Source organism: Mustela nivalis, assembly GCF_964662115.1.
Source record: "Mustela nivalis genome assembly, chromosome: 2".
NCBI lineage: Eukaryota > Metazoa > Chordata > Mammalia > Carnivora > Mustelidae > Mustela > Mustela nivalis.
In genome coordinates this window covers 35,814,400-35,827,088 of record NC_139021.1, presented here as the reverse complement: position 1 = coordinate 35,827,088, position 12,689 = coordinate 35,814,400, and the positions used below count along the sequence as shown (strand labels likewise).

General features: G+C 36.9%; 1 protein-coding gene across 1 annotated transcript; it reads right to left on the bottom strand.

Moving 5' to 3' along the window:
* Positions 1-1,729: 1,729 nt before the first annotated feature.
* ANKRD46 (ankyrin repeat domain 46) lies at positions 1,730-12,689 on the bottom strand. The gene is made up of 4 exons (XM_082713770.1): positions 12,553-12,689; positions 9,385-9,722; positions 8,028-8,186; positions 1,730-3,730 (listed from the first exon to the last, which is right to left on the bottom strand). Exons 2-4 carry the CDS (start codon positions 9,693-9,695, stop codon positions 3,514-3,516), a joined length of 687 nt encoding a protein of 228 aa, XP_082569896.1. The 5' UTR covers positions 9,696-9,722; positions 12,553-12,689; the 3' UTR covers positions 1,730-3,513.

Here is a 12,689-nt window from a genome sequence, read left to right as displayed (position 1 = left end):
CAAGAATCATGACCTATAGAACAATTCTTTATTGTGTTAAACCTTCCCATGTACTATGGGACATAAAACACAGCTGACCCCCCTGCCCACTAGTTGCCAGCAACACCTCCAACCATTTTTCTAAAACCACTGCTCCAAGCCAATCATATGGGTTCTATCACTGCCACCATCACCAGTATCTGGCTCATAAATCCAGGCTTCACTGTCCAGTGCCTGGCTGTGGTTGGTTTGGGAAGAGGAAACATGATGTAATGTCAGCCAATGAAACACAGAGCAAGTTTGCTGGGCACCTGGCAGGAAGTTTCCTAGGAGAAAACCACAGGACAGACAGTTTCTTTCTTTTTCTCTTCATGATTACAAATGGATCTGAGGCCTGAAAACTCTAAGCTCATCTCAGAACCAGCTGGAAGATGAAGTGAACAAGCAAGGAGGGCAGAGCCAGAAGCACAGGAGAACTGAGATAAATTTGGATTATCACCCTTGGGGTCTACTCTACCTCTACACTTCTAGTTGTATCAGTCAGTAACTTCCTATGGTTTAAACCACTTTTAATTTGGATTTTGGTTTCCTGCAGCTAAAAGTACTTTGATACATACATGAACAACTTCACAAGACAAAGAATAAGACCTGGTTGGGGGAAAAAAAAAAGCCAAACCAAAACAACATTAACAGGTTAAGTATTGTTCCTGGACTTCTAGAGCAAGAACACACCAATTATATGTGTGTGTGTATATATATTTTTTACCTATGGTAAATGAGCCTGCATGCTCTTAGTAAAGGAGCCACAGTGTTCATGACTGTGCAATTCTTCTATCAAGTGACAGGCATACTGTGAAAGAATGAACAACACCATTCACACATGCAGCCTGTTAGAACATGTGAAAGGTAAAAGCTACTTAATCTGAAAAGAAAAAATACAGCTACAGGTGAAAAAGCAATGCTGTCAGTATGTGTGTACAAAGAGTCCTACACAGCATAGGAGGTACTGTGGACAAAAAGGGTAGTAATAGGGATTAAGCCCTTGCTCTCATGAAGCTTATAATAAGAGACAAATGAAAAAACATTGTTTATTCAGTATGGTAATTGAAGAGGAAATAAGAGGCAGAGAAATGGGCTGTCAAGGTTAACTAGGGAAGGTCTTCTGAACATGCCAGAGTTAGACCTTTAATTTTAAAGGTTGGTAATACTAAGAAGATGTGGTAAATGGAGCATTAGAGGAGGAGGAAAGTTTTTAGGAATGTGGGTGGAAAATTTAGTAATGTATTACTGTGATGGCAGCAGGCAAGGTTCTAGATGACTCCATTGTTAGGTGTATGACAGTGGGGCAGAAGGAAAAAAGAAACTTATAATTGGGGTAGAGCCTCAGCTTGGAATCCCTGTTCCACTATGTTCTATCTGTCTGACTTTGGATAGGTCACAACGCTCCCTGTGTCAGTTTTCTCACTTTGCAAAATGGGAAAATGTAGCTTGCGTCGGGGGACTGACAGGCAACACAAGATGAGGCATGTTAAGTAAAAATAAGAAAGGTGCTTGATCATGGTAGCTACTGTCGCTCTTGAATCCACAAGCAATTCACCCAAATTAGTTTCAGAGCACTTACAAGACAAACATATGTGAAATTCAATATACCTGTTATATCAGGTTTGAAAAAAACATTTTTTTAAACAGGCAATTGTAACCTATTACAAAGAGTCCTAAATTAAAAGAAAACAATGACACACTAAGAAAATGGGTTGTGATTAAGAGACTATAAATGCGTTTATTGGTAGTATTACTGAATGCTGAATGCAGAGATTAAAATAGAAAGAAATCAGCACTTAAAATCTTCTAAAAATGCAGTATCTTTACATATATGTTAACCAATCCTGCTTATCTATTTAGATCTACAAACATAAAGCAAATTCCAAAGCTTTCATTCTGAATATACTCTGATTCTGAGTTCTAGTGTTCTCCACTCTAAAGTCGGGTTTTATTTTATCGTATTTTATTTATTTTGTTTCTATCCTAAAAACAAGACTCTCTGAGCTGATCCTGAAGCAGTCAGTAAAATCAGGAATTTTTAAACAGTTCTTTAAGAGAGGATAAAGCCACATGAAAGAAAACACCTCATCCTACATATATAAATACAAGAGAAAATATCAAGAAGCAATGAGAATCACAGAAATGCCAATCCTACTCTAAACTATAATTTCTACCTCTAACAACAATTCAATTAGCAGTAGCTTAGATGCCTTTGTTCTAAAAAATAAAACCATTAGTTCTTTCACTACAATTTTCTGACTACACTCAGTGAATAATTATCAACTTCATATACTTTTTAAAAACTCAAGAATATGATTTATACATAACAGAGTCATTAACAAAAGAGCCCTTCAAACATACTGCTGAAAGCTGCAATATAGTTTGAGGACCAGATTTCGATTTACATAATATTACCATCCATAAAGAGTTAATGGCACCCAGTACAGTAGTGCTCAACATGGTTACCTCAGAAATACTCCATCCGTTCTTGCATCAGAGAATTACTGACACGGATGAAACTGTTAAGACAATTCTAACAGGGCCTCTAAACAGGACTGCATGTACAGTTGTGACAGCACAGCTAGCCTGTAAAGCTGAATTTTCCACAATAATTACACTACAGAATTACAGTGACAGATGTTCAAATTATCTTTCCCTGCTAACTACTGAGTAGAAAAAGTGTTTCCTGACTAAATTTTTGATGAACAGGAGATCTTTGATAAAAACACTAGGGGAAACACGAAAGTGAACTAAATGAACTTAAGTTTTTTCACAGATATTAACAACAAGCAAAGCAGTTTACAAAAAAGAGAATCAAAATTATCCTATAAACAAATAAATATAAGATCAAATCAATCATTTTTGAAGAAAACATAGCTAATTTTCTAGAGTTCTGTTCGGTTTGTAACTAGACTTTAAAAATATTAAAATAAACCAAACAGCTTCCCACAATACTGATTTGCTATACAGGATGTGAAAAAAAGCACTTCAAGTTTTAAGCTTAATGTTTCATTCTTTCCCCTATTCCCAGGAAAGAAGAAGAAAAAGAAGAAAAGGGGCTCCTGCAAAAATAAACAAAACCCAAATCAACCAACTAACAAAAAAGTAATCACATAAGAAAATCTTTCTCCTATTGAACACTTCACTTTAGTTGGTCCATATTAGGGTAAGGTTTCTATAGCAAGGACTCCCTCGTCTCTTCCTTTATCTTTCATTCTTCAGTCACCTCCACGTTTTTATGAAACAAGGCTATGTGAAGGCATTCTAACAAGTTGGGCTGAGTCAGAGGTAGCTTTAGGATGAAGTATACTTGACTACGGTATGTGGTTAGTTCAAACAACCACGTTGTTTGAAAAGGATTACAATACATAAAAATGCACAAAGAAAAAATGTACAGCCCTCACTGCCTTGCACTAAGAGAAAACGTTTGAGAAACTCAGGACAACAGTGGAAGCCAGGAAAGAGACACAGGCCCCACCCCCATGGGCTCCTTTAATGCACCAGTTCCGGCTGGTTCTCCACAAAGGGGAGCACCCCGCTCACATAGTATGCAATGCCAAGAGATAGCAAAGCAATGACAAAGATCAAGAGCAACACCCTCCAGAAGCCCAGGTCCTCGACAAATTCCTGCCATGTGGTTCGGAAGCTGGACAGGACTCCTTCCCCTTGCTGCAGGTTGGGATTGAGGAGAGAATGGCTTTCCATGGCACTGTGAAAAGGAGCAAAGACAAAGGAAAGGGGCATGAACAACACATTCCACCCATTTCAGAAAGATACAACAGCAACCATGTTACTTAGAAAAGCCAAGACAACACTTGCAAGAAGAAAACTGACATATATGTGCTCTCATACGTTCATGTACTGATGTATGTATCTGCATGTATCAGGACAATCTACATTCAATTGCCAATTAAGCCGCAATGATTATGTTTCTTGGTTTGGTATCCAGCAGAGTTAGAGTCAAAAATCCTTTTCTAATGAAAAGGTCCCAAGCAGAAGTCTTGACTGTAGGTCAAATGAGTTGTTTTAAACTCTTAGTATCTAAGTTACTTTAAATTTAGAAGAATTCAAAACAAAGATTCGTATTTTAAGAATTCATATTAATGAAAATAAGCAAAGATGGGTAAATCTAAAAATGATTTTAGATTCACTTTTACACAGTGTGTGAATCTTAAAGTCAAAAGGGGATTTTCATTAACTTTTAAATTATCTGAACAATGAAGGAATTACTTCTTTTAACTGTAATCCTCTAAAAATGGACACTTAGCTCAGTCTGTTAAACATCTGAACAAGCCTAGTCATTAGGAATTCTTCTTAATAGCTTCCACCCACTGGTTGTAGTTCTCTCTTGTACAATAATACAAAATAAGTTTATTTTGTTTCTGCATAAAGGCTGAATCTAGGTAGCACAATAGGTAATAAGGTAGCACAAAAGCCATAAGAATAATTCTGGTTTTCAGAACTCTATCAATGAGAAATATGACCCCTGAAAGTAGAAAACAGGGTATCTGACTTTGATATGTAGATGGCCACACTGTGAAGAATTTAAAGCTCAGAGCAATTAGCACCTGCAATTATGTCACAAAATGCAGGTCCAATAACAGGGTATCATTTAGATTAAAGCCACAATCACCATAATCCTATGTATCAACTATCTGTTGCTTATAAAAGATCATTTACCACCCTTCCTAAAACCTTTCTCTTCATATTCTTCCAACCGTATGGGCTCAGAACAATGGAAACAAAATAAAACAGTGTCTTACAAACTGGCATTTTTATTTAACCTATAATTTTACTTTACTTCTTGACACTTAACCAGACATTCTTCAGCATTTACTAGTATTAGAGGTCTTCTCTAATCATAGGAAGCTGACTTCCTAATTGGCCACTCTGCTTGATATCCAAGCTTTTCTTTCTTCTATATTAAAAGATGTTTATTCTCTAAATCAGAAAAGACATTTTCAGTGGGAGTCTACATGAATACAAAAATTTAAGAAAACTGAAGCAAGTTCAAAAATAAGATTGGAACTTTGAGAAGGTTTAAACACATGATACCATGATTAGATAAAGAAGTTCAGGAGAGGTTAATTCGGACTTGTATGAAATATAGTGAATGTCCAAGCTGATGTGATCTCATGTTCAAAGATATTAGATATAAAACGAGAATTCCGCTGAGCAATCTCTAGGAGCTTAAGAAGCTCTGCCAATCAGAATTTTCCATAGTGACCTTATCCAGTGAAATGTTTTCTACTGAATGCTCAGAAGTTTTTTTGTACGTGTGTCATCTACAGTGTCTTTGTCATCCTATACCCACAAATTTAAAATAACTATTAAATTTAGGATATATGGGGGAGTGGGAAAATATTTTTCATCATCTTGATTTATAGACCCTTAAGTTATGCTATGTCTCAGAGAATTCTAAGAGTGATGGAAAATACTGAGAACATTCAAAACTTGCTTTATGTTCTGCTAATCATCACACAGCTTTGCCACAATGCCACGTGCTAGCCAATCCCATTAAGCTTTATTCCATAACTTTTTCTATTGGTATAGTTCATATATAAAATTCATCTTGTATAATAAGGCGTATTTTTTTTAGTATATTGACAAAGTTATACAACCACCTCCACTGATGTCAGAACATTTTAATCACCTCTATAATCAACTCCATACCCTTTAGCAGTCACTTCCCATTGCCACTTCCATCAGCTCCTGGCAACCACTAACCTACTTCCTTTTTGCCAATTCCAAACATTTCACATAAACAGAATTATATAATATATGGCATTTTGACCAGCTTCTTTTATGGAGGATGGTTTTAAAGCTCACTGACATTGTAGCACATATCAGTAGTTCATTCCTTTTTATGGTGTAATATTCCACTAGATGCACAGATGACATTTTGTTTATCCATTTATCAGTTGATGGACTTTTGGGTGGTTTCCACCTTTGAGCTATTATAAATAATACTGCTATAAACATTTGTGCACAAGTTCTTGTACGAAACCAGGTTTTCAATTTTCTTGGGTATATACCTAAAGTGGAACTGTTGGGTCATATGGTAATTCTGTATAGCTTTTTGACAACTGCCAGGCTGTTGTCCAAAGCAGCTTTGCTACTCTACATTCCCACCAGCAATGTACAAGGGTTCCAGTTTCTCAACATCCTTACCAATACTTGTTGTTCCATCTTTTTGACTGTAGCCATCCTACTGGTATGAAGTGGTAACCCACTACGGCCTTGCTATGCATTTCCCTAATGACCCCAATGATGTTGTCCTTGAGTTTTTTAATTTAAACTTCAACTACCACATGTCTGCCATGATACTGAAGGGCAGGAGTAAGGTAGTGCAACCACACAGTACAAGTATTAGTAATTGGGTTTTTTAAGAACTGGCTTTACACAATGCTATAAATAATACAAATCCTTATGCAAGGAAATGACAGGTATGTGAGAGAAGCAGGAGTAAATATTTCATGTGGAGCAGCTCAAATGACTAATTATTTCTACTACTTAGTAAGTAATCACTACCTAGGCAAAATAAAGTTAGACATATATTTCTGATAAGGAGATGCCAATAAACTGGCTATTAACAAAATGTAGCAAGCAAGGTCCCCAGAACATACCAAGCAAAAACACATTCTTGAACTTTTTTCATGGTAAAGAAACTTAAAGTATTTATGAAAATAAATTTCAAGATATTTTGGAATAACACAGTCTTCAACAAATAATAGAAAACTCAATGTTGTCATATTGATTATGACATTCTGCCAATTCAGAGTACACAGGTGGGAGCAAAAGAGCTTGCAATATATCTTGGACTTCTTATTTTATCTACATGTCAGTTTTCAGTGATAACTCATGAGCAGCATGCATTGTTCTAGAAGTAAAACTCTTAATTTCTTTGGACAGTAATAAGTTCTTGGAAGTATCTAAACAAATAGTCTTAAGATTGAGAGTAGAATTCATGGTTCCTAAGGAGTATACCAGCCAGCACATGAAGGAAAGGAAAGCAATCACTGGTACAAAGGAATCAAATTAAGGGTCAACTATAAAAAGAAATAGACAATTTCAATTAGAACTCATAGAAACAATGATCCCAACAGTCTAACTGGAGCATATGATCTATTTCCAAGTCCTGATCAGTCAAACTACTGGGTCAACAGCTCATGAGAGCCCTTGAAATATATTCCATGGAAAATTTTGGGAGGAGACAATAGCAGGTTCATCACCTGTCCTACCTTGCAATTACCTGGAAGCCTGAAACTTCGTGGCAATCAACCAGACTGCATGCTAGTACAACTCAGTCTGAACTACGGACTTTACCTGTTGAGCTAGTGGGGCCAGGAGAAAAGATGATTTGTCACCTTTTCAGAGCTCCCTGAACCGTCTTGTAAACTGCTTCTAGATGAGAAATGATGAGATACTGAAGGCCTGTCAGTCACTACATCTTAGCTTCAGTTACTTACAGGAGACCAAATTTCATTTGTTCCAAATCATGGGAAAGTTACTTTCACTTTCACATTCCTGAACTGGGTGTTAAATTTTCATTTCTCTCCTCCTGTTTTACTTTTCCTCAGTGCTCCACTTTACCTTTGAAATGGCCTTTCCAGTCTTTTCTAATGTTGTCCAAGTTTCTAGTCTTACTTTTCCTTCTCCCGCTTTAAGCAATTCCATTCTGTTTGTGACCTGCACTTAAAGTTCTCAAACTCCTGTTTCTTTCCCTCAAATTCAGCTCTTAACCACCTCTTCACCCTTGTGCTGACAATACTGCAAGGCTTCCTTGCACAGGGACTAACAGAACATTACGTGCATGTGGGCACGTAGTACTTTCTCTTAATTACTCCTCAATTGTAATCTGGAGCCATACGGACTTTATATAAAGTTCAAAGAAAGTATCAAAGCTCTGTACTTGAAAGCAAATAAATAGAAAGCTCACAAAGTTATTATAAAAGATCCAAAGACTTAAAGGGACCTGTCCCTTAAAAAATTACATTGTTAAGTACCTTTCACTCTCAGCTGTCTGCATGGTCTCCAGTTTTGAGTGAGTTCCTCTGTTAAATCCTTTTACCTCTTGTTCTTCCAAAGATTCCAGCAATCGAATGACATCTTTATTCACTCCTCTGCGCTTTGCCAGAACCAAGGGTGTAGCACCTTGATGATTACTAAAAAAAAAAGTTCATAAATATAAAGACGTCATCATTATAGTTGGATTATATCATTAGTACCCTCTTGTTTAGCTCTCAGTGACAAAGGAGTGGGCCAAATTAACTCAAAGACCAGAGCAGAACCAATGACTGAACTGGAATTTTAATTTTGAGTTAAGCTATTTTTTTTTCCTTATAGGGAAAAAGGAAGAAGAATATATAGGCAAAAGTGTAAATAAATGAGAATAAATCAAAGAAACATAGGGCATTTTCTTAGAAACTAACTGCAAATTCTAGATTCTAAATTCATTCCTACCTGACATTTATATTTTATGGCAATAGAGCATATATTTTTTTTAAGTCTAAGAATTAAAAGCAAATAAAAGCCCAAAGCAACCAAACAAGCTGCTCTGGCTCACCTAGCTACTGAACCCTAGTAAGAGAAAAGAGCCAAGTAATAGTGAATCCCAAAGCCAATTCGCACCACATTTGTCCATCACATTTGCTGTCTTTTTCAGATTTAGGGACAGCAGAGCACCAATAAATCAATGCAACATATAAGTGTAGTTTAAAGGTCAAGCTCAGTTTTAAAGATGGTCTCACACCTTTTCCACTCTGAGACAAGGTATCATTAAAACAAACACTATTTCTTCAAACTGTTCAGTATAAAAAGGACTCTGAGTCCCAGAGAGATTATGAAGCCAGCATGGAATATTATACGATAGAAGACGGAACAATTTGGAATCCGGCAGAACTAAGTTCAAATTCCAGCTGTGTGACCTCTGTCATTTGTTTTAAACCCTTCTTGTATCAAATGCTGCATTTGCAAAATGAAGATAACAACAACCTTAAGAGCTATTCATTCTAAGGATTAAATGAGCTAATGTAAGTAAACACAGCACCTGGTCCATAACATGTTTTCAACAAATGTTAGTTTTTTACTTTTTTTTTCTCTTATCCGTCAATATGCAATAACTGGTAGCAGAACCTCACCACTGTTTTCACAGAAAACTTGTATTGCTTCAGCATAAATCTAGAAGTTGGCCTCTCGTTTTCTCACTCCCCTAACAAGATTACCTTGTCCTCCATGCCTTGTTGACCTTGTCACTGCAGCTGATCAATGAGAATGCAGAATCAATAGACTCTGAGATTGGGCCACTGGTTGACAAACTAATGGGAAGAAATGACTCGACTTCAAAAACCACAGAGCACTTACCAAATATCAATTTTGAGTCCATTGGAAACTAAGAATTGAATAGTATCCACATGGCCACAGAGATGAAGAGCTGTGTTTCCTTGATAATCTGTGGCCAGAAGATCAGCACCAAATTTATGCAACAGCTGGCAGATGTCTACATTCCCTCTGGCTGCTGCGAGGTGAAGGCCGGTTCTGCCCCTGCTGTCACGAATATTTGGGTCAAAGCCACTTTCCAAAAGCCGCTTGGAATAGTTAAAGTCTCCATCAATACAGGCTTGTAGCAAGGGCACATTAGTCTGAGACGAATCATTTACGAAAACGTAGGACATTATTCTGATGGAGTGGATGGACTATGCCTGTAATGAAATATGAGGTGAGATTTGGAGAAGCCAAACTAAATCAAGACAATGAAGTCATTTAGAGAAGCACTATTTCTTATCCTTCTTGGCCTCCTGCCTCTAATAAATTACCTCAGCAAACAGAAACAACAACAAAGTTATCAATTAGATTTTATTTCTCATTAAAATGTCTTATTTTCTTCATATCCACTTGATCAAAACTGCAAATAAATTACTATAAAGCTCTATTTTGCTTTTTATTAGGCAAAAGATTAAGAACTTTTAAAAACTAAGGAAGATATGATTGCTTAGAGTTTAGTTTATTGCATTGTCAGAAGACATACATAACGTTACCCTTAAACTTCAAACACATGCTACTGCTGGTAGAGATTCTTATTTAAAACAAAGTAACTCTCTTTCCCATATGTGCTTTTTTATCATATTTGAGATATTCTACATGGTAAACAGAACTACCTACTCAAAAGTTAATTAAGTCAGTAAGAAAAAACAATGAGATAGCTTATTCGTTTTTAATAAAGACCGCTGAATGTTTTGTCTATAGCAGAAACTTCAATTTTCATAGAAGGAGAAAAGCTAAGAAAAGCAACAAACTAAACTGAAAAATTGGAAATACCATGAAATCAATTCAGACTTTTTTATAGTATTGATTCTATTTTGCTATTCTGTGGTTATCTAAATAATCGGATTTTGCCAAACTCCCACTGTCTGAAGACGGAGACGAAGAAAAATAGGTCTGTTTGGGAATAGAGGCTGAACAAAGGCAACAATCCCAACTGTTTCCACTCTGCAAATTTAATCCAACTGAACAACCTAGCCTCTCCAGTGTGTCCACACCTCTTTCACTGATACTTCACTACCCCAGCAGTCTCTTGGTCTGTGTGTGTGTGTGTGTGTGTGTGTGTGTGTGTGTGTTTGTGTGTGTGTATCTCCCTGACCTCCTCTTGGTTCATTTAAGAAAAGTTAAAGTCTGACAAAAGAAACCTTGCTAAGAAACTCAAGAGAAAACAAACCAAAAGAAAACACAAAGGCAAAGACCAATATGTTTATAGAGATGGCTCCCTCACTTCATAGTTACAGAAACTGAGTCACAGACAGGGTTGGCTTGTAATTTGTCAGATAAAGACTTTCTTTCTGAAACACTGATAGAGCTGGATATTAGACCAATCTATTCTTGTGTTTAACCTCAAGGGGATTCAGGAAAGCATGGCTATCGAGTATGTTGAGATTCTTGGCCACCACTCCTTTTAGCCTGGTTTCCCAACAGAGCCACGGTCCTTCTAGATGTGGGCTACCTTCCACCAGAGCTCTGCCGGTTTTATGGGTTCTCTGTGCAAAGGGATAATATTAACACACACTGAAGGCCTGTTCCAAGGCAGGCATTGCACCAAGGGTGTCTAATGAATTTTATTTAATCTTCCTAACAACTCTATGTAAGGGTTATTATACTGAATTTTAGTAATTTTATTTAATCTTCCTAACAACTCTATGTAAGGGTTATTATACTGAATTTTAGAATTTTAGTTACTGAAAGATTTCAAGTCATGGAAATGGCATAGTCTTATTATATTAGTCTTTCAGAAAGATTACTCTGTCAGAAGGAAAGGTTAGTTTAGAGGGGGTTGAGGCTGGAGACTGGAAGATCAGCAGGTCACTAAGAAATGATGACAGCCAGATCTAAGGCAGTGGCAGATAGATGGGATCACAATGGAGAAGGATAAAGATAGAATTAGCACAACTTAATGACATGCTGCATATAATAGGTGAGAAGTTGTTCTTAAGGATAATTCTAAATATGGGAAAAACCTGCTAAGGATTAAGAAATACCGAGATCGAGATAAAACAGATTTCAGATTATGACACTATATAATGCTTTTTAAAGAAATCAACCCATTAAGAAGAAATTACTCTTGGGCGCCTGGGTGGCTCAGTGGGTTAAGACGCTGCCTTCGGCTCAGGTCATGATCTCGGGGTCCTGGGATTGAGTCCCGCATTGGGCTCTCTGCTCGGCAGGGGCCTGCTTCCTTCCCTTCCCCTCTTTCTGCCTGCCTCTCTGCCTACTGTGATCTCTCTCTGTCAAATAAATAAATAAAATCTTTAAAAAAAAAAAAAAGAAGAAAAGAAGAATTTACTCTTTAAAATAGTCAAGAATTGGGGCATCTGGGTGGCTCAGTGGGTTAGGCCTCTGCCTTTGGCTCAGGTTCTGGGATTGAGCCCTGCCTCGGGCTCTTTGCTCACCAGGGAGTCTGCTTCCCCCTCTCTCTCTCCCTGCCTCTCTGCCTACTTGTGATCTCTGGCAAGTAAATAAATAGAATCTTAAAAAAAAAAAATTAATAAAATAGAATAATCAAGAATTCTCTTTTGAGGGTAACCTATTTTCCCCTTCCATATTCACTGGATTAGATAATTAAAAAGGACAAAGTTATCAGAGGCATTTAAAAAAAATAATATACCACATATCAAGTGCTTTTCAAGAGATACCGTCTTTTGGTTCAATTCTATAAAAACAGATAATGAAAAACAAACTTGATATTTTTGGTTCTAACACAGTAAGAATTCTTGTGGTTTGAAGACTTGGGATTCTTTTGAATGTTGGCTCAGTGGTGGGGGATAAAAAGTCTTCCTTGTTTGTTTATTTTTTAAGTGAGAATAAGAGTGGTGTATTTTGTGATTTTCTTTGTGTCCTTGAGAAACTAACTTTACCCCCAAATTAAATAAGGCCAATGATAGATAACATATTTCATCTTGATCACAGAACTGAATAAGCCATAAAACAAGGTATCGTAGCTTTCACATATTGTGAGGAAGTTGACAGCAGAAAAATACTCACGTAAGCCTGGAGATTAGATCTTTCTTTCAGTGGTCACCCAGCAGTTTCTCTGAATTCTTAAGAAGGTTCAACAGAATATCAAGAAATGTGACAACAAGGACCTACAGTAAACAAAAACTTCAGTTATAATAAGGGTG